A 24294-nucleotide genomic window follows, 5' to 3' on the forward strand; every position below is an offset into this window, starting at 1 on the left:
GGAGGAGGAGGAGGAGGAGGAGAAGGAGAAGGAGAAGGAGAAGGAGAAGGAGAAGGAGAAGGAGAAGGAGAAGGAGAAGGAGAAGGAGAAGGAGAAGAAGAAGAAGAAGAAGAAGAAGAAGAAGAAGAAGAAGAAGAAGAAGAAGAAGAAGAAGAAGAAGAAGAAGAGCCTCTGTGGGGAAGGGCAGCCCAGCCTCTAGCCTGTAAAGTTCAGGGTGGGGGGCAGGGTATGCCAAGTCCGGATGGAGGGATGTTTGGAGAACCTGCAGGCCAGGTTCATTTTGATATGTAAAACAAACACCTCGAGCGGGTTTCCGGCCTTGGTTCAAAACCAGGTGAGTCAGCTTATCTCTGGTCTGTGAAGGAAAAGGAGGAAGAAAGCAAGCTAGGGAGTTTTGTGTTGTTGTTGTTGTTGTTGTTATGGGGGTGGGGTATTTGGGTTTTAGAGACAGGGTTTCTCTGTGTAGCCCTGATTGTCCTGGAATTCACTCTGTAGACCTGTGTGGCCTTGAATTCAGAGATCTGCTTCTTGCCTCTGCCTCTTAAGTGCTTGGGACAGCACTAGGAGAGGTTTTTTTTATTGTAGATCTGAGGAAGAGTACAGCAAGAGAGATGGAGAGGGAGAGAGAGAGAGAGAGCTAGAGAGAGAGAGAGAGAGAGAGCCAAGAGAACACAATGTCAGGGTTATATAGGAAAGAGAAGGTGGGGGAAGGGAAGGGAAGCCCACTGGGCTGGATAAGGAGGAGGGATGAGGAGACCTGGGATGACTCGGTGCCTCTCAAGCCTGGAGGTGTGCACTTTGGTATGCTAATAGGCACCTGGGTTAGTACTTGTCCATGGTTTCCCTGGGACCTGACACCTTAGACCCCTGAGGGTCTTGGCAGCCCTTGCGGGCACTGAGCCTGATTGGAGACTGGCTCTGAGCAGGAAGTGGACTGAGGAAAAGATGAGAGTGTTCAGAGCAGTTGCTGGGGACCATCAGACTAGTGAGAGTGATGCCTTGGCCTTCCTCCCTCCCTCCCTGGAGACAGAAAGGCCTGATCCACTGCACTGGGGTCCAGACATCTGGGGCAGAGAACATTCTTTAGGAAGAACCTTCCTTGGGGTAGCCAGCAGGGAGGGCCTCTTTGAGAGCTTTGCCACTGTCCTGGGTGGCATTTTCACACCGTGCATGAGGTCAAAAGTGAAGATGAACATACACTGTCACCCTGAGACTTTGGAATTCTGAGACAGCCCACTGTGGAGGCTTGTGTGGATGTATGTAAATATAAGCCTAGGGACAGATGAACAACATCTGATGGCTTTCTGTCCTCAAACTGTCCCCCCCTCCCTCTTCCCACTGTGCCAAGGCCCCACAGTGAGTTGGAGTTGGTTTGGGTGACAATGTGGGGATTTTTGGTTTTTTTTTGTTTTTTTTTTGTTTTGTTTTTTGTGGGGTTTGTTTGTTTTTTGTTTTGTTTGTTTGTTTGTTTGTTTGTTTGTTTGTTTTGAGACAGGGTTTCTCTGTGTAGCCCTGGTTGTCCTGGAACTCACTTTGTAGACCAGGCTGGCCTCGAACTCAGAAATCCACCTGCCTCTGCCTCCCAAGTGCTGGGATTAAAGGCGTGCACCACCACTGCCCGGCGATTTTTTTTTTTAATGGTTTTTTAATGGTTCTTTTTCTTTTTTCTTCATGTGTTTTGCCTACATGTGTGTCTGCACCATATGCATGCTTAGAGCCTGCTGAGGCAAGAGGAGAGCATCAGATCCCCTAGAAATGACGTCACAGGGGTTGTGGGCCACCATCACATAGGTGCTGGCAACTAAACCTGAGTCTGCTGCAAGGGTAGGAAATGCTCTTAACCACTGAGCCACCTCCCTCCCCCTGACCCCAAGTATGTTTTAGAATGGCTTTAAATTTCTGATCCTGGGCTGGAGAAATCTAAAAAACAAAACAAAACAAAACAAAACAAAACAAAAAACTCATGCCCATCTATTATTTTAAAATATTTCACCTGTTGTGGTGGCAGAGACAGGTGGCTAAAGGGCCAGAGGCAGGAGGATCAATTTTTTTTCAAGATTTACTTATTTTATGTACGTAAGTATACTGTCGCTGTCCTCAGACACAACAGAAGAGGGCATCAGATCCATTACAGATGGTTGTGAGCCACCATGTGGTTGCCGGGAATTGAACTCAGGACTAGAAGAGCAGTCAGTGCTCTTAACTACTCAGCCATCTCTCCAGCACCCGGCTTGAGTTTTTTTTTTTTTTTTTTTTTTATGGTGGGAAATGAGTATGCAGCTAGAGACAATTGTAAACTGTTGGCAGGAATTCATACTGATGAAAAGAAGATAGCCGATAAACTGAGTTATGAGTATTTTCTAATAAACCTCAGGAAGTTGCAAAGCGGAGACAATCTGTGCAGGCACGGTCCATGCACCGGCCCATTTGTGTCCGATGAAAAGCTGCAATTATTGTTCCTGTAACGCTGGAAGAAGGTGGTATTAAAGCTAGGCTGAAGGCTCAACCAATGGTCTAGGGTAAGAGCAACACTCAGCACCACTTTTACTTCCGGTTGGACTTCAACTTCCAGTTGGCCTCTTCATTGCCCTGGCTAATACCTAAAAGGAACAGTTGAAAGTAGAAAATAAGGGGTAGGGGGGGGGGAGGTGCGGGGGCGGGGGGGGGGGGGGGAGGCTGGAGAGATGGCTCAGTGGTTAAGAGTTCTGACTGCTCTTCCAGAGGTCATGAGTTCAATTCCCAGCAATCACATGGTGGCTCACAACCATCTGTAATCTGATGGGATCTGATGTCCTCTTCTGGTGTGTCTGAAGACAGTTACAGTGTACTCATATACATGAAATAGCTAATTCTTAGCACTGAGTCAAGATACTTAGTTAAATGTACAGAGATATTTTGCTGATCTTCTGGGCACCTCTTAGTCCAGTCAGGTCAAGATCAGCCACCAATGGCTGTTAGCAAACGTTAACCACTTAGCATGGGCACCCCTAAAACTCAGAGAGACCAAGACCACACAGCTGGAAAGTGGAAAGTACGCGCAGTCTCACTGAAGCCACCATTATCTGGTTCTGGCACACATGTGCTAATTATTAGAAACTGGAATCACATTAAAGAAGTCTCTCATGCTCTGCTGGGGCCTCAGGGTGACTTCGGAACTCACGGCTTCAGCGGCTCCTCCTCAGACCAGAAAAGGCATTTTCTGCTGGCCCAGCAGGTCCCTCACAAGAACTGGGAGAGAGCCAGCTCACCTCTTCCCTCCTGGTCCTTCCTTCCTTCCCTCCCTCCTTCCTTCCTTTTTTTTTTGCTTCCTTTCTTCTAAGACAGGGCCTTGGCTGTCCTGGAACTCGCTCTGTTCCAGGCTGGCCTCGAACTCAGAGATCCTCCTGCCTCTGTGCCTCTTGAGTGCTGGGATTAGAGGTGTGTGCTACCACCATCTAGCTTCTTTTTCCTTCTTTTAATCCTTTGGATGCATGTGTGCAAACAAATGCACCTATGTGCATCATATGGGCGTGGAAGTGCCCACCCACGTGGAGGTCAGAGGATCTATGGACTTTCCGGTGTCCATTCACTCCTTCCACCATAGACTTTGGAGGTCAAACTCGGGTCCCCAGACTGGTGAGACAAGTATCTTTTCACACTGACCCATCTCGGCAGCTCTTCCTGCGGCTCACAAGCCTCTGCCACCCAGCTTGTTTAGATTTTTTGTTTTTATTTTTTTAGTTTTTTAGTTTTTGTTTTTTGTTTTTCCAGACAGGGTTTCTCTGTATAGCCCTGGCTGTCCTGGAACTCACTTTGTAGACCGGGCTGGCCTCGAACTCAGAAATCAGCCTGCCTCTGCCTCTCAAGTGCTGGGATTAAAGGAGTGCACCACCGTGCCCGGCACTTGTTTAGTTTTGACTTTTTTTTTTTTTTAAAGATTTATTTTATTAATATATGTAATCACACTGTAGCTGTCTTCAGACACTCCAGAAGAGGGAGTCAGATCTTGTTGCGAATGGTTGTGAGCCACCATGTGGTTGCTGGGATTTGAACTCTGGACCTTCGGAAGAGCAGTCGGGTGCTCTTACCCACTGAGCCATCTCACCAGCCCCTTGACTTTTTTTTTTTTTTAAAGATTTATTTATTTATTGTTTATATGTAAGTACACTGTATCTGTCTTCAGACATACCAGAAGAGGGCATCAGATCTCATTACGGATGGTTGTGAGCCACCATGTGGTTGCTGGGATTTGAACTCAGGACCTTCGGAAGAACAATCAGTGCTCTTAACCACTGAGCCATCTCTCCAGCCCCTTCTTTTGTTTTATATATATATATATATATATATATATATATTTTTTTTTTTTTTTTTTTGAGACAGGGTTTCTCTGTGTAGTCCTGGCTGTCCTGGAACTCACTTTGTAGACCAGGCTGGCTTCGAACTCGGAAATCGGGATTAAAGGTGTGCGCCGCCATGCCCGGCTCTGTTTTATAATTTCTTTCCAAGCTGCTTCTTATGAGGATGACTTGGTTCTGGCCACAGGAACTCTGAGCCCCCTCTGCCTTCTCTTTTCGGGCACACCGGAACCGTGGTAGAGCCCTGCCCATAATCCCAGAGCAATTTTACCTTCTCTGAATGCCAATGACACAGGGTCCCCGAGTCTGCGCTTGCGCACACCATAGTGTTTATTTCTCATCACGGTTGACCATTTTCTATGCGCTCATACCTGCCTGAACCACTTTACCAGCTTTCACTCATCTACCCTCACCTCAGCCCTGGGTACGCAGCAGTCATTATCCCATTATTCAGATGAGAAAATTGAGGCCCAAAGAAGAGAGGCAATATGGCTCAGCTCTCTTAAATGACCTCCGATGTCCTGTCCAATGGCGACTGTGTCCGACTCACCTTTCTTCCTTTGTCCCCACCCACTCCACCCCTCCTCATTCACAGTCCTCCGGAATTTGACCCTCATGGCAGCCTTGGGCTTCGGCTTCCTGTCCTCGTCCTTTCGGAGACACAGCTGGAGCAGTGTGGCCTTCAACCTCTTCATGTTGGCCCTCGGGGTGCAGGGAACAATCTTGCTGGACCATTTCCTGGGCCAGGTCCTCCAATGGAACAAGATCAACAATCTGTCCAGGTAACTGAAAGGAGCTGGGTCACGTGGGTGCTTTGAATGCTGAGGGGGAAGGTTCATGACCTCTTGACCCCCCTCTCTCTGTCATACAAAATAGGATATACTGTTTCTACAAGATTTTCATTGCTTATACAAAAATCTAATTTAATTGGCCCTCCTGGGTATGGGTATGCCAACCCCGTGCTACCCGAGGGATCTGAAGCTATAGCTCACCCTGGGAGTCTCCCTAGTTTATTAATGATTTGGATCGTCATTGTGAACAATGGACAGAGGTTAGTAGGAAAAAGAAGAAAAGGAATAAACACACACAAAACAGAACAGGATACAGAAGTGTCACCCAGAGAGGTGCCCCCCTCTTTTTTAAATATATATATTTATTATATATAAGAAGACTGTAAGCCGGGCGTGGTGGTGCACCCCTTTAATCCCAGCACTCCGGAGGCAGAGGCAGGTGGATTTCTGAGTTTGAGACCAGCCTGGTCTACAAAGTGAGTTCCAAGACAGCCAGGGATACACAGAGAAACCTTCTCTTGAAAAAACAACAACAACCAAAAAGTAAATTTAAATTTGGACTGGAGAGATGTCAGTGGTTAAGAGCACTGACTGCTCTTCTGAAGGTCCTGAAGGTCCTGTGTTCAAATCCACACAACCACATGGTGGCTCACAACCATCCATAAGGAGATCTGATGCCCTCTTCTGGTGCGTCTGAAGACAACTACAGTGTACTTAGAGCCAGAGCGAGTGGGGCCCACTGGAGCTAGCAGAGGTCCTGAATTCAAAATTCCCAGCAACTACATGATGCCTCACAACTATCAGTACAGTTACAGTGTACTCATATACATAAAATAAATAAATCTTTAAAAAATTCTTGCAAAAAAAGTACACTGTAGCTGTTTTCAAAACAGAAGAGGGCATCAGATCTCGTTGCAGATGGTTGTGAGCCACCATGTGGTTGCTGAGATTTGAACTCAGGACCTTCAGAAGAGCAGTCAGTGGTCTTAATTGCTGAGCCATCTCACCAGCCCTAGAGAGGCGCTATCTTTAAAGACAAAAAACAGTGGCTGGTTATTGGTTATGCATGCCTTTAATCCCAGCACTCAGGAGCCCTAGGTAGGTGGATCTCTGTGAGTTTGAGGCCAACCTGGTCTACAGATCGAGTTCCAGGACAGCTGGGGCCACACAGAGAAACCCAGTCTTGGAAAATTTTTTTTTTTTTTTTAAAGATTTATTTATTACCTGTAAGTACACTGTAGCTGTCTTCAGACACACCAGAGGAGGGTGCCAGATCTCGTTACAGATGGTTGTGAGCCACCATGTGGTTGCTGGGATTTGAACTCTGGACCTTCGGAAGAGCAGTCGGGTGCTCTTACCCACTGAGCCATCTCACCAGCCCCCGGAAAATTTTTTAAAAAAAATTATATATATAATTAGATTACATTAAAATAATGATAACGGACATCTCACCCCTGAGAGCAGAGAACACAGCTGTTACTTGATCCTGGAGGCTGGGTTCCTCAGCAGTTGGCACAGGATGCCGACCACGTGGTACTTGCTCAGACCTGGGGGCTTACTGGTCCTTCGTGCATGGTGGATGCTGCTTCTAAATATCAGCAAATGACTTAGCAGAAGCAGTGTGGATCAACTGGGCAGCGAGAGGGAAGGCCTGGTGGGCGGGGCCTGGAAGAAAATGCCCCATGGACATACACACAGGCCTATCTGATGGAGACAGTTCCTCAGTTGAGGGTCTCCTCTCACAAGAGATCCTCCTGCCTCAGCCTTCTGAGTGTGGAGATTACAAGTATGCTGTTACTTTTATGTGGTAGTGGGGGGTCAGAAGACTCCCTAGAAAGTCCAGGCGGTGATCAACTTCCTTGTTGTGTCTGATGTGTGTTCAAGAATTCTGCTCTTACCGGAACTCCCCAGGTGTTGTCTCTATCCTAGACAGGAAGTCATCCAAGGTCCCGATATTGCTCAGTCAGCCTTTTAAAATCCCCCCCCCCCCCTTATTTTTTCAAGACAGAGTTTCATTTGTTGTGTAGCCCTGGCTGTTCTGGAACTCACTCTGTAGAGCAGGCTGGCTTCGAACTCACAGACATCCTCCTACCTCTGCCTCTGGAGTGCTGGGATTAAAACACATGCCACCACTGCCCGGCTGAATCAGGCTTTTTAACCACCCCATGTCAGGGTCTTCCCACACTGCCCACTGCCCAGTGATTTCTGTACTGAGCTTGTCAGAGCAGTAAGCACTCACTCATCAAGAATAGCCTGTCTGGTCGCAGTGACCACCGAGATTCCCCACATACTGAGTCACTCCTGGTCCACACAGGACCTCTTCCCCATGTCCTTCTCTTACCTTCCCCTCACACCTTTGAGCCTCATGAACAACAGTGATTGCTAGGAAGGCTGTGTGCAGATGAGTGGACTCTGGCTTTAGATCTGGCTTCAGATCTGGGACCTGAATCTCATGTTTGTTATCAGTAGGTACTAGCCATCCTTCCGACTCCCTAGCCTCTTGTACACTACAGAGAACGTAGTGCCGACCTAGCAATCCCTGCTGATGGAGGGCTGACCTTTAACCTTGGACATCTCCGCAGCCTCTAAACAGCATCCGGATGCCAGCTTCATTAAATTCCTAGGCTTCAGAGAAAAGCTCAGTGCCACCTCCCCCTGGAGGCCCTCCCTGATAAGCCCAGTTGGCACAGCTGTCTCAGGAAGCCCCGTGTCTCCCAAGCCAACCAAAATCACTTTGAAAACAAAACAAAACAAAATAACAACAACAATGTTTTTCTCTACCCGAATCCCAACACCAAACCTGCACACTTGTCCAGGAGAGGAAGGATTTGACAGTCTTCATAATGCCTGCCCCAATTTACGAGTTTCCTCTTCAAGTGCTTGCCATTGCTAATCATTTTTGTATTATATATGCATATACAATGTCTTCCTTCTAACCCCTGGCCCAGCTCCGGGGAAACCAATAGGTCATTCTTATTTTACTGGCGGATGCTCCGTAAGATTAATGAGCCGCTTGGGTGGTGGGCCAGCAGGTACACGGGCGCCCTCTACTGAGCATCTGAGTGGCCACGGCAGAAAGGAAGTGTGAGGTGGCAGTGAAATTCAGGCAGCTGTGTCCCTGAGGAAGAAAAAGCCACTTTGAGTCGCAGTGACTTGTAGGAGAGGCTCTGAGACTCCCAGCATCACTGTATCGTGTCTTTGTGCAAAGAAAACTCAGACCACAGGTGCCGCCCTGATGGAGCACAGGACAGCCCCACTCTGCCTCTGTAGCGTTCCTGTGGGCGGGGCCTGAAGAGAGAGAACTCTTCTTCGTCCTCTCATCCTCTCTCTCCCTCTCTCTCCCTCCCCTTCCTACTTGCCTCCTAATCCCGCTTTTCAGCATCCAGATAGCTACCATGAGCACCTTACCTGTGCTGATCTCAGCGGGCGCTGTCCTGGGGAAGGTCAACCTGGTGCAGCTGACCGTGATGGTGCTGATGGAGGCAATGGCCTTTGGTGCCATCAGATTTGCCGACGAGAAGGTCTTCAAAGTGAGTTCCCTGGGCTGTGAGGGGGGACCTTGTGAGGGGGATCTTGGAGAAGGTGGGGAGGTAGGACGCTACCCCAACTGGAACTGCAAGTGGTTAGGCTCCACTGAGGGTTAAACACAGCAAGCGAGGGCCTGGAGCTTCACAAGGTGTTTGTTTGTTTGTTTGTTTGTTTGTTTTATGTATCAGAGTGCTCTATCTGCATTACACCTGCCCGCCAGAAGAGGGCGTCCGATCCTGTGATAGATGGTTGTGAACCACCATGTGGTCCTGACTTTGGGAGAGCACCCAGTGCTCTTAACCACTGAGCCATTTCTCCAGCCTCTTCCTAAGGTTATTAAGGGATGCGTTAAGATGAATTCCCAGAATGCAGTAGTCAGGGTTCTCTAAAGAAAGAACTGATAGAATATGTATAATATTTCAGAGTGACTAACAGGCTAGCCCAGCTAGCCCAACAATCACTAACTCCCAATGGAAATCCCAAGAATCCCGTAGTTGTTCAGTCCGCGAGGCAGGGTGTCTCAGCTGGCCGTCAGTAGACACTGGAATCCTAAAGGAACCGGTCCTAGCACCCGTGAAGGACTAAACTTGCCAGTGAGAGTGAGGGCCAGCAGGCAAAGAGCAAGCGCTTTTTCCTTCCATGTCTAAGATCTCTTGGGTTTCAGTTCATTCTAGATATAGTCGACAACCAAGCATAGCCACCACACGCAGCTGGCACACCACTCACACCTCGATGGCAGTGGTCCAGCGAGTTACAAGTTGAGTGTCTCATTTTATGCTGACGGAGTCGTTGTTGTTGTTTTATTGAGACAGGATCTCACTCTGTAGCCCTGGCCAGCCTGGAACTTGCTATGTAGACCAGGCTGGCCTCAAACTCACAGAGATATACTTATCCCTGCCTCAAGAGTGCTGGGGTTATGGGGGCTGGAGAGATGGCTCAGTGGTTAAGAGCACCGACTGCTCTTCTAAAGGTCTCCTGAGTTCAAATCCCAGCAACCACATGGTGGCTCACAACCATCTGTAATGAGATCTGACACCCTCTTCTGGTGTGTCTGAAGACAGCTGTAGTGTACTCATATACATAAAATAAATAAATAAATCTTTAAAAATTAAAAAAAAAAAAAGAGTGCTGGGGTTAGCTGGGCGTGGTGGCACACGCCTTTAATCCTAGCACTCAGGAGGCAGAGGCAGGCGGATTTCTGAGTTTGAGGCCAATCTGAACTACAGCGTGAGTTCCAGGACAGCCAAGGCTATACAGAGAAACCCTGTCTCAAAAATTAAAAAAAAAAAAAAAAAAAAAGAGTGCTGGGGTTAAAAGTGTGCACTGCCACACTCACCGCTAGTGTCTCCTTTTAAAGCAATCTTTAAAGCCATCTCAAGGTTAGCATAACGTCTTTCTGAGAGGGGCTGTTGTGAGTCTAGGTTTGAAGCCAGCCCATAAGGGTGCCAGTCCAATGGCTTTCCCAGTCCTTCTGTCTGAACCCTGACCCTGCCGTGACCCCGAGGGATGAGATGGTCAGTCTTCTTACCTCATAGATGAGAAAGCCAATGCTCAGAGAGGGGAAGGAACTATGCCAAATCACACAGCATCATAGCAGCAGGGAGTCTCAGCCTCTGTTAGGAGTAAAAGCGCCGGAGTTGATGTCAGAGCCCGAGGTGCACCCCAGCTCTGCCCCCAGCAGAGTCCCCAGGATTAACTTCTTAGTGCCTCAGCCTCTTCATTTGCCTCTGGAGGGTGACTCCACTGCCTCAATGGTCTGGGGAGTGCGTGTATTAATCCACTGACGTGAGATGGCTCTGTGGGAAAGAGCGAGGTTGCTCAAGCATGAGGGTCTGAGTTCAAATTCCCAGCACTCTTGCAGAATCTAGGTGCAGTTGAGGATGTGCCCATAAGCCCAGCACTGGGGGTCGGGGAGACAGACAGACTGCTGTGGTGTGCTGCTGCTATCCTGGCTCCAGGCTCAGTGAGAGACCCTGTCTCAAGGAAAGAAGGTGGACTGAGCAGGACATGTGATGGCCTGTTTGCATTAACCTGAAAACACACACACACATCACACATCAAACATCACACACCACACATCAAAAGAGAGAGCGTCTTAGTGGTGGTTTCATTGTTGTGATAAACACCGTGAGCAAAGCAACTTTGGGGAGGGAGGGGCTTGTTTCAGTTTTGAGACTGCGGTCTATCATGAAAGCAAATTAGGGTAGGAACTCAAGGCAGGAACTAAGGCAGAACCCTTGGTGACCTGATGCTTGCTGGCTTGTTTGGCTTACTTTCTCATATAACCTCGCATAGGGATAGTGACACCCACATCAATTCATAGCAGCTATGTCCCCCTAGTCACACCTCAAGCCCTACGCCCATCCCCGCCGTGGCTTCTTTATACTTTCTTGGTCTGTATACCACAATCCTTGCCCATAATTCACAGACATAAATATGGCAAAGGCATGTATGCTAAGCAAGCATTCAATGGAATGAGCTATATAGCTTATATAGCTCCATTTTAGGTGTATATGACAGGGTCTCACTTTTGTAGTCCAGGCTGGCCCCGAAATCGCAGCATCCTCTTACTCCAGCCTTCTATGAGCTGGAAGTGCAGGCGTGTCCTCTTTCTGGTCCTTACTTGGGCTTGCAACTTTATGCGTGAGCGAGGCTCTTAGCATCGCCCGCCCATTTGAGAAGAACTTCCTGGGAGTACCTGTTAGATCCCAGTCCTTCTCAAGACCCTGGAAAAATACAGCCTCAAGGAACTTCTGCTGCGAAAGAAACAGTTACCAGTAAAAAGTGAAATGGGCAAAAGATGTGTCGTGTTAGTGATAAATTCTATAATGAAAAGTAAGCCATAGGACCAGAGAGATGGCTCAGAGGTGAAGAGCACTGGCTGCTCTTCCAGAGGTCCTGAGTTCAATTCCCAGCAACCACATGGTGGCTCACAACCAGCAGTCTTGGGATCCAATGCCATCTTCTGGTGTGTCTGAAGACAGCTACAGTGTACTCATAAAAATAAAATAAATATATCTTTGAGGAAAAAAAGAAAAAGAAAAGTAACCATAGACAGGTGGCGCAAAATATGAGGGGCAGGTAAGACCCCAGACATGGTTAGGGAAGCTCCAGCAAGCCAGCCCTGGGGGGCCTCAGGCAACAGTGCCAGCCCTGGGAGAGATTAAGTCTGTCCAGAGGCCCGTGTCTTTGCCCACACCCATTCACACATCTTGCCCTTTGGTTCTCCTAGAAAACAGAGTGCTGAGATGTACCTTTTTTGCTGCTCACTCTCACCTCCTCCTCCTTGCCCATCCCCCTCTGCCCTGGGAGCGAGCATTTCAAGGTGTCCTAGTGAGAGCCAGCCGGCTGGAAGTGTGAGGAGCTGGAAGCAGGAGGAGAGGAGGTGTGGAGGGAGGAGAGGTGAGGCCCTCAGGAGGAAGAGCGGAGCTCACGGGGTCCCCCTGCTGCTCACAGAGGGGAGAGGCACTTTGAGGGCAGTGGAAACCCCTGGAGGATTCTGAGCAGGCAAGTGGCAGGTTCCACGGCTGTTTGGAGAATATGCAATAGGGACAGGGGTGGAAACAGGAAGTCGGGCTTATGGGAGAAATTTGGAGGCTCCCTTGAAGGTGGCTTTGGCCGAAGCAGCAGCAGTGAGGGGTGACGAGCCGACCAATTCTGCATGGGTTTTTGGGTTTTGGTTTTTTGTTTTTGGAAGACCCTGAAAACATCCTTTACTCTAAATCCACTAAGACTGAGGCCCAAGGCTTATTAAACTTACTACGTATGAGGCATGAGAGCCCCGAGTCTTTCCAGTGGTGGCACACTGTTACAGGACGGGCCGTGTAGCTGCCCACTGGCTCTTCTGAGGCGGAAGTCAGCTGGCTAGGCGGGATATACGGAGTTCAAGTCCCACCCCCTCAGGACTGGCTCAGAGGGGCAGCAACCCTTTGCCTAGGACTCAGACACTAACCAGACCATTGTTCTCTGTTGCAGATGACAGAACACATCATCATGATGCACGGGCACGTGTTTGGGGCCTATTTTGGGCTAACTGTGGCTTGGTGGCTTTCCAGATCTCTGCCCAGGAGAGTGGGTGAGAACGCCCAGACAGAGAAGGTTCAAATGGCTACGAGCTCCAGTCTGTTTGCCATGCTGGGTGAGGACCAGAGGGCTGGGTAACCCACCTGAACAGAGTCTGGGCTCTACATAAGCCCTTGTGCTCCTAACCACTGAGCCATCCCTAGTCTCTGCATTGCATGTTAAAAGAAAGCATTTGGCTGTCAAAGACTAGTGTCATTTATAGATTTCAGTACTCTAGATCTTAGATCTCTGGTCCGCTTCCCACCAACCTGGGACTTCAGAGAGGAGAGGTGACTAGTCACCATGCTGGAAAGTGACCAGCTTCACTTGCTAGCTTCAGGACACTCCTCTGTCACCCTGGAAGACTGCAGTTTCAGAATCGGGGCTTGGTTCTGGCTAACGGCCCTCTGCCCTCCAGGCACCCTCTTCTTGTGGATATTCTGGCCAGCTATCAACTCTGCTCTCCTGGAAGGGACAAAGAAAAGGAATGCTGTGTTCAACACCTACTACGCCCTGGCAGTGAGCGCAGTGACAGCCACCTCCATGTCAGCCCTGAGTCACCCTCAAGGGAAGATCAACATGGTGAGGAGGAAGGCTGCCTCTTGGGCAGCACATGGTTCTCTGTGCATAACACCTACATTTCTGGCCCTTACCCAATTGGCCAGGCTATGGGTGAGGATGCTCCAGTGACAGGCCCTTCTGTGTCCCTCATATAGGGAACATCAGGGTACTAGAGACCAGACAGGATGTCTGGGGGTTGGTGTGTGTGTTTAAGTCAATCAATGTTGGGGCTGGAGTTAAGAGCCCTGGCAGCTCTTCTAGAGGATCTGGGTCCAATTCTCAGCACCCACATGGTAGCTCACAACTGTCCTAACTCCTGTTCCAGGGGATCTGACACCCCCAGATAGCCATACATGCATGTATACACCCTGTTCTTTTAAGTGCTCAAGGGTATCCGGGCTACTCCCTGAGCTTGAGGGAGCCTGCGGATGAAGGTCACCGCAGTGTGATGGACAGGAAGGGATGACTTCCGGATCCGTGAGCCTGGATTATTAGGAGGCTGCTCATGGCCACTGCGCAGAAAGGCTGTGGGTGAGACAGCGCCCTCTCTAGCTCATCTTCTCCCACTCACAAGCTCTCCTTCTACAGGTTCACATCCACAATGCAGTGCTGGCAGGGGGCGTGGCCGTGGGCGCCCCGGGTTGCCTGATTTCTTCACCTTGGATTTCCATGGTGCTGGGCCTCATAGCTGGGTTGATCTCCATCTGGGGAGCCAAGTGTCCACGGGTAAGGAGCTGAAAAGTCACCACTCTCTGCTTTGCCTCAATCCAGTGGTATCTAGGTCACTCGGTGGTTCGCGGAAACATGCAGCAGGTATGGACACTGTCTTAGGTCAGATACAAGACTGGCCGTACCCAAAGATCTTTTCTTTTCTTTTCTTTTCTTTTCTTTTCTTTCCTTTCCTTTTCCTTTCCTTTCCTTTCCTTTCCTTTTCCTTTTCCTTTCCTTTCCTTTTTCCTTTCCTTTCCTTTCCTTTCCTTTCCTTTCCTTTCCTTTCCTTTCCTTTTCCTTTCCTTTTCCTTTCCTTTTTCCTTTCCTTTTCCTTTCCTTTCCTTTCCTTTCCTTTCCTTTCCTTTCCTTTTCCTTTCCTTTCCTTTCCTTTCCTTTCCTTTCCTTTCCTTTCCTTTCCTTTTCCTTTTCCTTTCCTTTCCTTTTTCCTTTCCTTTCCTTTCCTTTCCTTTCCTTTCCTTTCCTTTCCTTTCCTTTCCTTTTTTTTTTTGTTGTTGAGACAGGATTTCTCTGTATAGCCCTGGCTGTCCTGGAACTCACTTTACCTTTGATCCCAGTATTTGGGAGGCAGAGGCAGGTGGATCTCTAAATTCAAGGCCAGCCTGGTTTACAGGGAAAGTTCCAGGACAGCCTGGGCTACACAGAAAAAAACCCTGTCTCACACAAACAAAAAAACCAAACAATTAAATTACATTTATTTGTTCATTTGTTTATTACTTATTTATTGTAAGTAGTCGTCAGAGGCTAGCTTGTATAAGTCTGCTCTCTACTTCCACCATATGGGTCCTGGGATTTGAACTCAGGTCATCACGTTTGGGAGCATCTCCCAATCTAGGTGTAGGTTTTTGAAGGCTGAATCTAAATAATGTTTCTATCAAAGAAGAATTTGCCAACAGTTTGGTTTGATCAAAGCTAAGTTCCTCTGCTTGCCTTCCTTCCTTCCTTCCTTCCTTCCTTCCTTTCTTTCTTTCTTTCTTTCTTTCTTTCTTTCTTTCTTTCTTCCTTCCTTCCTTCCTTCCTTCCTTCCTTCCTTCCTTCCTTTTTTTTTTCTTTTGAGAGAAGGTTTCTCTGTGTAATGTAGCCCTGGCTGTCCTGGAACTCACTCTGTAGATCAGGCTGGCTTCAAACTCACAGAGGTCTGCCTGCCTCTGCCTCTGCCCCCGCCCCTGCCCCCAAGTGCTGGGATTAACTAAAGGTGTGTGCCACAGCAGCCCAGCTTTTTCTTTCTTTTAACAGCTTACTTAATCGGTGTGAGGGCATCAGATTCCTTGGAACTGGAGTTATAGACAGTTGCGAGCCACCATGTGGTTACTGGGAATCAAACCTGGGTCCTCTGGAAGAGCAGCCACTGAGCCAGTGAGCCATCTCTGGAAGAGCAGCCAGTGCTCTTAACCACTGAGCCATCTCTCCTGCCTGTCTGCTTTTCGTTCGCGGTGGGAACAAATGTCTCTTATCTCTTCTGACTTTGAAACCCTGACATGAGAGCAGTTGTCACACAGTGGAAATGGTTCAGAAGGCAACAGATGCCACAGGGCTCTCAGGTCCTGCTTTAGTTCTTGTTGCTATTGCTGTGATAAAACACCATGACCACAAGCAACGTGGGGAGAAAAGGGTTTATTCCATCTTACTGTTGGTAGTCAACAGCAGTACCTAATTAATTACTTGAATAGATACCAACAGACAGTGGTGTGTTCCTTGCCACCCACCCCAGTGCTCTGGGTTCCTGAATGAAATACACACACACACACACACACACACACACACACACACACACACACAGCCTTTATAGTTTGCTATGTCTAAAACAGCTCAATGGCTGGGCCACTTCCTAACCTCCATGTGGCTAAGCCACCTACTTCTGATATTCCTGAGTTATTACTTACTAAATTCAATATTCTATCTTTGCTGCCCTGGACCCAGCTGGGGAGTCCTCTTGGGCCACTATGCCCCCCCCCCCCCAGCTCCTACATGGCCTCTATGTTCTCTGTCCCACACTTTCTCAAGCATGGCATCTTTCCTCTCCTTCTTCTCCCAGCATGGCGATCCTTCTTTCCTCCTCCTTCTTTAGTCCCACGCCTGGGAAAATCCTAAGTCTCACCTCTCTCTGCCCTGTCCAACCATTGTTGCTGATCCTTATTTACCAATCAAAACCAATTGGGGGGGGGGGCTGGTGAGATGGCTCAGTGGGTAAGAGCACCCGACTGTTCTTCCGAAGGTCCAGAGTTCAAATCCCAGCAACCACATGGTGGCTCACAACCACCCATAATGAGATCTGACTCCCTCTTCTGGTGCTGTCTGAAGACAGCTACAGTGTACTTACATTAAATAAATAAATAAATAAATCTTAAAAAAAAAAAAAAACCAATTGGGGACAGAGTCCCTCAATGTCTTATATAAGGACATATGGATTCCCCTACAAACTATTTTGGGGGCCCAAATTATCACTAGAATACAAAGGTCACAGTAGTCCACCATCCAAAGAAGTCGGGGCAGGAATTTGAGGAAGGACTGAGCGCTGCTCACTGGCTTGCTCCCCATGGCTTGCTCAGCCTTCAGCCTTATAGAACCCAGTACCACGTAGAAGTGGCACCACCCACAGTGAGCCGGGCCCTTTCACACCAATCAAGGAAATGCCCCTACAAGCATTTTCTCAGCTGAGGCTCTCTCCTCCAAAATGACTCTAGCTTGTGTCAAGTTGACATGAAACTAGCCAGCATCAGTCCCTCGGTGTCCTGGTGCCTCAGTTCCCTCGACTCTTTCGCCAGGTCGGGGTGGCTTCTGTCATTTTGAAGATGAGTCATTTGCTTGTTCACTCAGTCGGTCCTTCACCACGCACACTTTAATCCTTCTTCTACCCCAGATAGACACAACACCCCAATAAGCACTGGAAGAGCACCTAAGCTAGCCTAGGACAGTTCAGAGTAGAAGCCAGTACTCCCAGAGGGGAGGTGGCCTTAGCTGAGCAGTGGACAGGAAGTGGGCTTAGCCAGGCAAAGGGGGAAAGGCATTCCATGGGGGAGGGGGTGGGTAGCGGGGCAGTGCCTTCAAAGACTCAGTGAGAAGAGTGTGTGACCCAGCAGAGAAACAGGTATGATCACAGCAGAAGGTTTGGGTGAGCCAGGACTTCGGGGAGGACCAGCACCTCAAGAGGTAGGAAGTGCTGGGATATCCCCTGGAATAACCAGGGGTCTAGATGTTCCCTCTGGAGACAGAGGATGCCAGTAAGGAGAAAAGAGGAACCTGAGGAAAAGTCCTGTGCCTCCCCAGACCTGTTGAGGGCAGAAGTGGGGGGGACTGTGGGACAGACCGCCCTGTGGCCAGGTGCTGTCATCCTGACATCTCATCTCCTGTTGTCTTGTGGGTGGCACTTATGGGAGACATTTGGCAAGAACTAGAGACATTCTTGGTTGCCATACTGCTGAACTGTAGAAACTAGAAGCCGGGGTTATCGATAACACTCTACAGTATTGGTCCCTCCCCTCCCCTGTCCCAACATAGAATTGTCAGTCTCAAAGATGAATGGCATTTGTGTCAGACCTTCTACTCAGAATGGGACACGAGACACTGGGAACTAACTGTGTTGGCTATTTTCCTTGGGTCTGTCACTGAATACCACCAAGAAGCAACTAGAGGGGAAATTTTTTTATTTTGGCTCAAGGTTTGCAGAGATACTATCTGCCACGGTGGGCAAAGCATGGCCGCCTGCAGCTCTCTGGCGGCAGCAGTGTGTAGCAGCTGCTTGTTCACATTCCAGTGGACCATGAAGTCGAAAGCTTGGAAATGAAGCTAGCTTGTAACCCACAAGACCCAACTCCTAGGAACTTACTTCTACCAGATGTCTCCCCCTTTAAAAGTCCTACAATTTTCTAGAACAGGGCCATCAGGGGGAAGGTGCACATATTCAACCCCATAAGCCTGTGGTGGCCATGTCACGTTCCAACTGTGACAATATCACCTGGGAGTTTGTCAGAATAGCAGAATCCCAGTCCTTATCCCATAGCCACAGGCACTGAATCCTCTCTCTCTCTCTCTCTCTCTCTCTCTCTCTGTGTGTGTGTGTGTGTGTGTGTACATATGTGCACCTGTGTGTGCATGTCCTCTCACGCCTGTGGATGGAACCCAGGCTCTTGAATCTTGTAGGCAAGCACTCTCCCATCGATCTACATCCTCAGTCTTTCTCAGCATGTGAAAAGAAGGATTTCATGTATTTTTATGTGTATGAGTGTCTTAGTCAAGGTTTCTATTCCTGCACAAACATCATGACCAAGAAGCAAGTTGGGGAGGAAAGGATTTATTTAGCTTACACTTCCACACGGCTGTTCATCACTAAAGGAAAACTGAAACTCACACAGGGCAGGAACCTGGAGGCAGGAGCTGTTGCAGAAGCCATGAAGGGGTGCTGCTTACTGGCTTGCTTCCCCTGGCTTGCTCAGCTTGCTTTCTTACAGAACCCAGGACTCCCAGCCCAGGGATGGCACCACCCACAATGGGCCCTCCCAGTCTTGATCACTAATTGAGAAAATGCCTTACAGCTGGATCTCATAGAGGCCTTTCCTCAAGGGAGGCCCCTTTCCCTGTGATAACTCCAGCTTGGGTCAGGTTGACACGGAAAACCAGCCAGAACAGTCTGTTTGTGCACCACATGTAAACGTCAAGGCCAGAGAGAGCGGCACCACGTGAGCGCTGCGAGCAGGTGTTTAGAAGACCTTGTCTAGAGGGTCCTAACTGCTGAGCCGTCTCTCCAGGCCCCTCTTCCGGGCATTTTAAATATTTCCTGGGCAGATGAGACTGTACCTTCAGGGCTCTGTGTCCACTCTCTTTGGTGCTCCTGTTGTTAAGGACACGTAGAAGCGTTGGGAGAGACTGTGGGTCTTTCTAACAGGTCTACTTATATTGCCATTTTGGTCCCAGGCGTGTTTGAACCACATGCTGCAGAACTCCAGTGGGATCCACTACACCTTCGGCTTGCCGGGTCTGCTGGGAGCACTTACCTACTACTGCCTTCAGATAGTGACAGAGCCCAAGTCCTCGGATCTCTGGTGGGTTACCTGGCATCTTCTAACCTTCATTATCAGTTTATTCGGAGAACCTTTTGGTTGTTGTTGTTGGTGGTGGTGTTTTTTGATTGTTTGTTTTGTTTTTTTCAAGACAGGGTTTCTCTGTGTAGCCCTGGCTGTCCTGGAACTCACTCTGTAGACCAGGCTGACCTTAGAAATCTGCCTGTCTCTGCCTCCCAAGTGCTGGGATTAAAGGCGTACACCACCACTGCCCGGCTGTTTTTTTGTTTTTGTTTTTTAAGATTTATCTTATTTATATGAGTACACTGGAGCTGTTTCTAGACACACACCAGAAGAGGGCATCAGATCCCTTCACAGATGGTTGTGAGCCACCATGTGGTTGCAGGGATTTGAACTCAGGACCTCTGGAAGAGCAGTCGGTGCTCTTAACCGCTGAGCCATCTCAGCTCTTGTTTGTTTTTCAAGACATTGTTTTTTCTGTGTGGAACTCCTTCTGTAGTCCAGGCTGGTCTTTTTGTTTGTTTGTTTTTTGTTTTGTTTTTCGAGACAGGGTTTTTCTGTATAGCCCTGGCTGTCCTGGAACTCACTCTTCTTCTTTTTAAAATTTGAACAGAGTCTTACAATGTAGCTCAGGTTGACCTGCAACTCACTCACGCCTCAGCTCAGATAGGAGTTACCACAGCCGGCTGCAGAAATGTTCTTAACCTCTATCTTGTTTGGAGCTACCAGTCCTCCTGTGCACATCTCAAAAAGGAACAGCGTGGGAGGAGGGCCCAGGTACACAAGTTTGGAGGCTCCACAAATCTAAACAGAGCAGGCCAGAGACAGGAGGATCTCCATGAGTTCAAGGCCAGCTTGATCTACAGAGCTAGTTCTAGGACAACCAGGGCTACACAGAGAAAACCCTGTCTCAAAAAAAATCCAAAAAGTAACCAACCCAAAGAAGCAAAAGAGAGGCCATGAAGCCCTTCCTGTGCGTGGTTGCCGAAGGCTTTGGGGGGGGGGGGTTGAAAACTGTGCCTAATGTTTCCAAGTTCTTGTAACTGCCATAGAGTTCAGAAGGAGGCTAAGCAAGGAATGCAGTTTTCCTATAAACTGAAGTACGCAGGCAAGGGTAATGCCCCAGGAGTCTCTGAGATCTGCCTTCTCTTTTCTTGTATTCCTACCTGCCTGTAAAGTGATGGACCGAGAAAAAGAAGTCTCCAAAGAGGCTTGACTAGGGCGAGGGGTGTGGCTCAGCCCAGAGATTGCTTTCCAGCCTTTAGCACCACACAAGCAGGACCAGGAATTCAAAGTCATTCTCTGCCTGGTAGAGGTAGAGTCTACCACGTAGTGTGCTTGAGGCCAGCCTGGACTAAATGAGATGGGAGGAGAAAAGCCAACAGTGGGCGGTCCTGAGTCTGATCCACAGAGCCTGGGAACTTTTTTTTTTTTTTAATTTTTGTTTTTTTTCGAGACAGGGTTTCTCTGTGTAGCCCTGGCTGTCCTGGAACTCACTCTGTAGACCAGGCTGGCCTCAAACTCAGAAATCCACCTGCCTCTGCCTCCCAAGTGCTGGGGTTAAAGGCGTGCGCCACCATGCCTGGCTGTGGGAACTTTTAATGTGCCAAAGAGGACCGTGGAACCTCTCTTCCTGGCCCAACTACATCTGCAGAGCTCTACAGGAACAGGGTAGTGAGGTGGCAGCTGGGGGAAGGCCACTTAGTTTCTTTACAGCCCTTCTTGGCAACGTCACCACTAATGCCATCTGTCATGTTTGTCCCCGATGCCTGCAGTCTGATACCTGAATGTCTTCTCTGCTTTGTCCATTCTAGGATCATCACCCAGACGGTCACTCACATTGGGGCTCTCAGCTTCGCTGTGGCGATGGGTATGGTGACTGGACTCCTCACAGGTTAGTGCAGTTCCAGCTTTCAACTAGTAGAGGGTGCCCTGGTACACATGTTCAGGACTGGCTCCTTCCTCCCGAACTCAGCCTCAGAGGCAGCTCAGCAAAACAGACTGCTCAAATGATGATTTTTGAAAGTTATTATTATTTTTTAAATTTTATTTCATGTGTATGGGTGTTTTGCCTGCATGTATGTCTATGTAACACTTGTATGTCTGCTACCCGTGGAGGCCAGAAGAGGAAGATGGATCTCTGTTTTGTTTTGTTTTATTTTTTCTTGAGACAGGGTTTCTCTGTGTAGTCCTGGCTGTCCTGGAACTTACTCTGTAGACCAGGCTGGCCTCAAACTCAGAAATCCACCTGCCTCTGCCTCCCGAGTGCTGGGATTAAAGGCGTGCACCACCACGCCCGGCTTCAAATGCTAATTTTAAAAATCAAAAGAATTAGGGCTGGAGAGACGGCTCAGGGGTTAAGAGTACTGGGTGCTCTTCCAGAGGTCCTGAGTTCAATTCCCAGCAACCACAAGGTGGCTCAGAACCATCTGTAATGGGATCTGATGTCCTTCCTCTTCTGGTGTGTCTGAAAGCAGCTACAGTGTACTCATATACATAAAATAAATAAAATATCTATTAAAAGTTATAAAAATCAAAGAATCAAGAGTAGTGGGGCATGTATTCAGGAGGCAGTGGCAGGCAGATCTCTATGAGTTTAAGGACAGCCTGGTCTACAAAGTGAGTTCCAGGCAAGCCAGAGCTATACAGTGAGACCCTGCCACCACCACCTCCCCCACTACAAAAGACTCAACACAAAATCCAATGAACACTATGGGCAGTGGTGGCACATGCCTTTAATTCCAGCACTTGGGAGGCAGAGGCAGGTGGATTTCTGAGTTCGAGGCCAGCCTGGTCTACAGAGTGAGTTCCAGGACAGCCAGAGCTACACAGAGAAACCCTGTGTCAGGGAAAAAAAATCCATTGAACACTTAATTTCAGAACTAGAAAGGCCTCCACAGGTGACCTGCTGCCAACCAAGCCAGAGAAGGCAAGGACCTCTCTGGAGTTCTAAGTGGAGCAAGTGACATCCTTGAGCCCAGGGGGAGTAAAAAATGTACCCAGCCTCGCACAGAAGCCCAAGGAAACCTTCAGGCCTCAAGTCTGCCTTTCATTCCCTGGTGGCGCCTTATCCTACCTACCTCAACAGATGCACATCCAGGCGCCACTGTGAGCCAGTTATTCTGGACAACAGGCAACAAAACACATTCTCCAGCCTCCCAGAGTTGGACACTCTTAGGCAGCACGTGCCCACAAGGCATCCAATTCATCACAGGAAGTCCCTCCTCCCTTCTCTCCTCACTCAGTAGCCCAGGCTGGTCTTGAACTCTCTACCCTCCTGCCTTCCTCAGCATGCGTGAACGCTGAGATGACAAATGTCCCCAGACCTGGCTTTATGTTTTGCTGGTGTCAAAAGAGCACAGCGTAAAAGTGATTGGCGCCGAGAAGGTGAAGATGGGGTTAGCTTCCCTTCTGCTGTTAACTCTTGACATCAGGGAATCGCCATATCCCTCAATTTGCGAGGGCCCTTCTAGTTTATCCTGGGGAAGATGTCAGATCCAAGCCCATGGTTGCTGGGTGTGGCCTCATCAGTTCTTTGGAAAAAAAAATCTTGCCTTCATGGTTTCTTACCAAAGTCTAGAGAATGAAAAAAAGCGAGCGACCAGACCCCACTGAGCTTTGCTTATCTGTCCCAAAATTATGGGGAGGTAGATTTCTGTTGAGATATTGTCATTTTCGTAGAATATTTCAGTGACCTATTATTATTATTATTCGTTTTTTTTTTTTTTTTCAAGACATGGTTACTCTATATATAGCTAGCCGTGGCTGTCCTGAAACTCACTCTGTAGACCAGGTTGGCCCTGAATTCTCCTTGCCTCCCAAGTGCTGGGATTAAAGGTGTGCGCCAGCACAGCCCAGGTTCTGTCAGATATCTGGAGGTAACAAAGGAGCCCTGCAAGGTTTAACATTTCATTGTTTGTTTAAGGTTGTCTCCTAAGTGTCAGAGTGTGGAGGGCTCCCCGTGCGGCCAAGTATTTTGATGATCAGACTTTCTGGGAGGTAAGAACTTTAAGCTATTAACATGACAGATGTGTGTGTGTGTGTGTGTGTGTGTGTGTGTGTGTGTGTGTGTGTGTGTGTGCAATTTCAGAGGATAGTGGGCATCTTCTTCAGGTGCCCCAGGATTAAAGATAAGGAAACGGGCTCCGAGTGTGTGGTGGCATCTACTGGAGAACTGTCTCCAGACCCCAATGTTACCATGAGGCCATCTTACCTACGTCTTGTCACTGCAGTGTAGGAAAACACACCAGAGGCTTCCAGCCCTCCCAGTCACATAAGCACCACAGACAAGGGGCTACCGTGATGCCTTCAGTGTCCTAAGCACCCTATAGAAAGCCCCAAATGGAATGAGCTGTTGCTATGGAAGCAGTGAGTCTCCGCCACTGGGGGCATTCAAATAAATGACCCACGTGGACACATGATCCGTGAAGCTGGGCGTGCCGGCCCAGGCCTGGATCCCCAGCAGCAGGGAGGCTAAGGATGGAGGATGGCAGGGTGGGGGACACCGCTGGGGCTGGGGGAGTGGTTAAGAGTATTTGCTTCTCTTATGGAGGCTCTGGCATCAGTGTTACCGGTGGTGACCGGTTCCTGTGACCCACACCCTGTAACTTCAGTTCCAAGGGTTTTGGTGTCACCTCTGACTCTCCTGACACTGCACACATGTAGTACACACATGGACAAGCATGCACACGGGAGTAGACATATGGGAGGGCAGGTGCAGGCTGGAGGGATGACCCATTGGTCGAGAGTACTGGTGCTTTCCCAGAGGACCTGGTTTGATTCCTAAAACCTGCATGGCAGCTCACAAACATTTGTTTGTTTGTTTGTTTAGATTAAAAATATTTATTTATGTATATGAATACACTGTAGTTGTGTTCAGACACACAGGAAATGGGCATCAGATCCCACTACAGATGGTTGTGAGCGACCATGTGGATGCTGGGAATTGAACGCAGGAGCTCTGGAAGAGCAGTCAGTGAGCCATCTCTCCAGCTCCCTCACAACCATTTATAACTCCGGTTCTAGGGACTGGATGTTCTCTGATAACCAAGGCAGGAACCACGCATGTGCACAGTGCACAGACGTACATACAAGCAAATCTTCCACACACATTTTTTTAATTAAAAATAATTAAAGCTGGATGTGGTTGTGCACATCTTTAGTCCTAGCACTAGGGAGGCAGAGGCAGGTGGATCTCTCTGAGTTTGAGGCCAGTCTGGTCTAGAGTGGTCAAGGGCCAGGGCTACACAAAGAAACCCTGCCTCAGAAAAC

General features: G+C 48.7%; 1 protein-coding gene across 2 annotated transcripts in view; it reads left to right on the forward strand.

Moving 5' to 3' along the window:
- Window positions 1-24294, forward strand: part of Rhd (Rh blood group, D antigen) — a 31637-nt gene that overhangs the window by 6850 nt on the left and 493 nt on the right. Inside the window, exons 2-9 of one of the 2 annotated variants that reach the window (XR_003954896.1) lie at window positions 4930-5116; window positions 8505-8655; window positions 12629-12791; window positions 13134-13297; window positions 13865-14089; window positions 18917-19044; window positions 20838-20917; window positions 22949-23022. Coding sequence is in view for 1 of the 2 variants with exons in the window: in NM_011270.3 (NP_035400.3) it covers window positions 4930-5116; window positions 8505-8655; window positions 12629-12791; window positions 13134-13297; window positions 13865-14002; window positions 18917-19044; window positions 20838-20917; window positions 22949-23022 (1085 nt within the window). In the remaining variant the exon portion in view is untranslated. The remainder of the gene's footprint in view (window positions 1-4929; window positions 5117-8504; window positions 8656-12628; window positions 12792-13133; window positions 13298-13864; window positions 14090-18916; window positions 19045-20837; window positions 20918-22948; window positions 23023-24294) is intronic. The other variant, NM_011270.3, reaches the window with a different exon arrangement.

The sequence above is a fragment of the Mus musculus genome, chromosome 4 (assembly GCF_000001635.26).
Source record: "Mus musculus strain C57BL/6J chromosome 4, GRCm38.p6 C57BL/6J".
In the NCBI taxonomy this organism is placed as follows: Eukaryota; Metazoa; Chordata; class Mammalia; order Rodentia; family Muridae; genus Mus; species Mus musculus.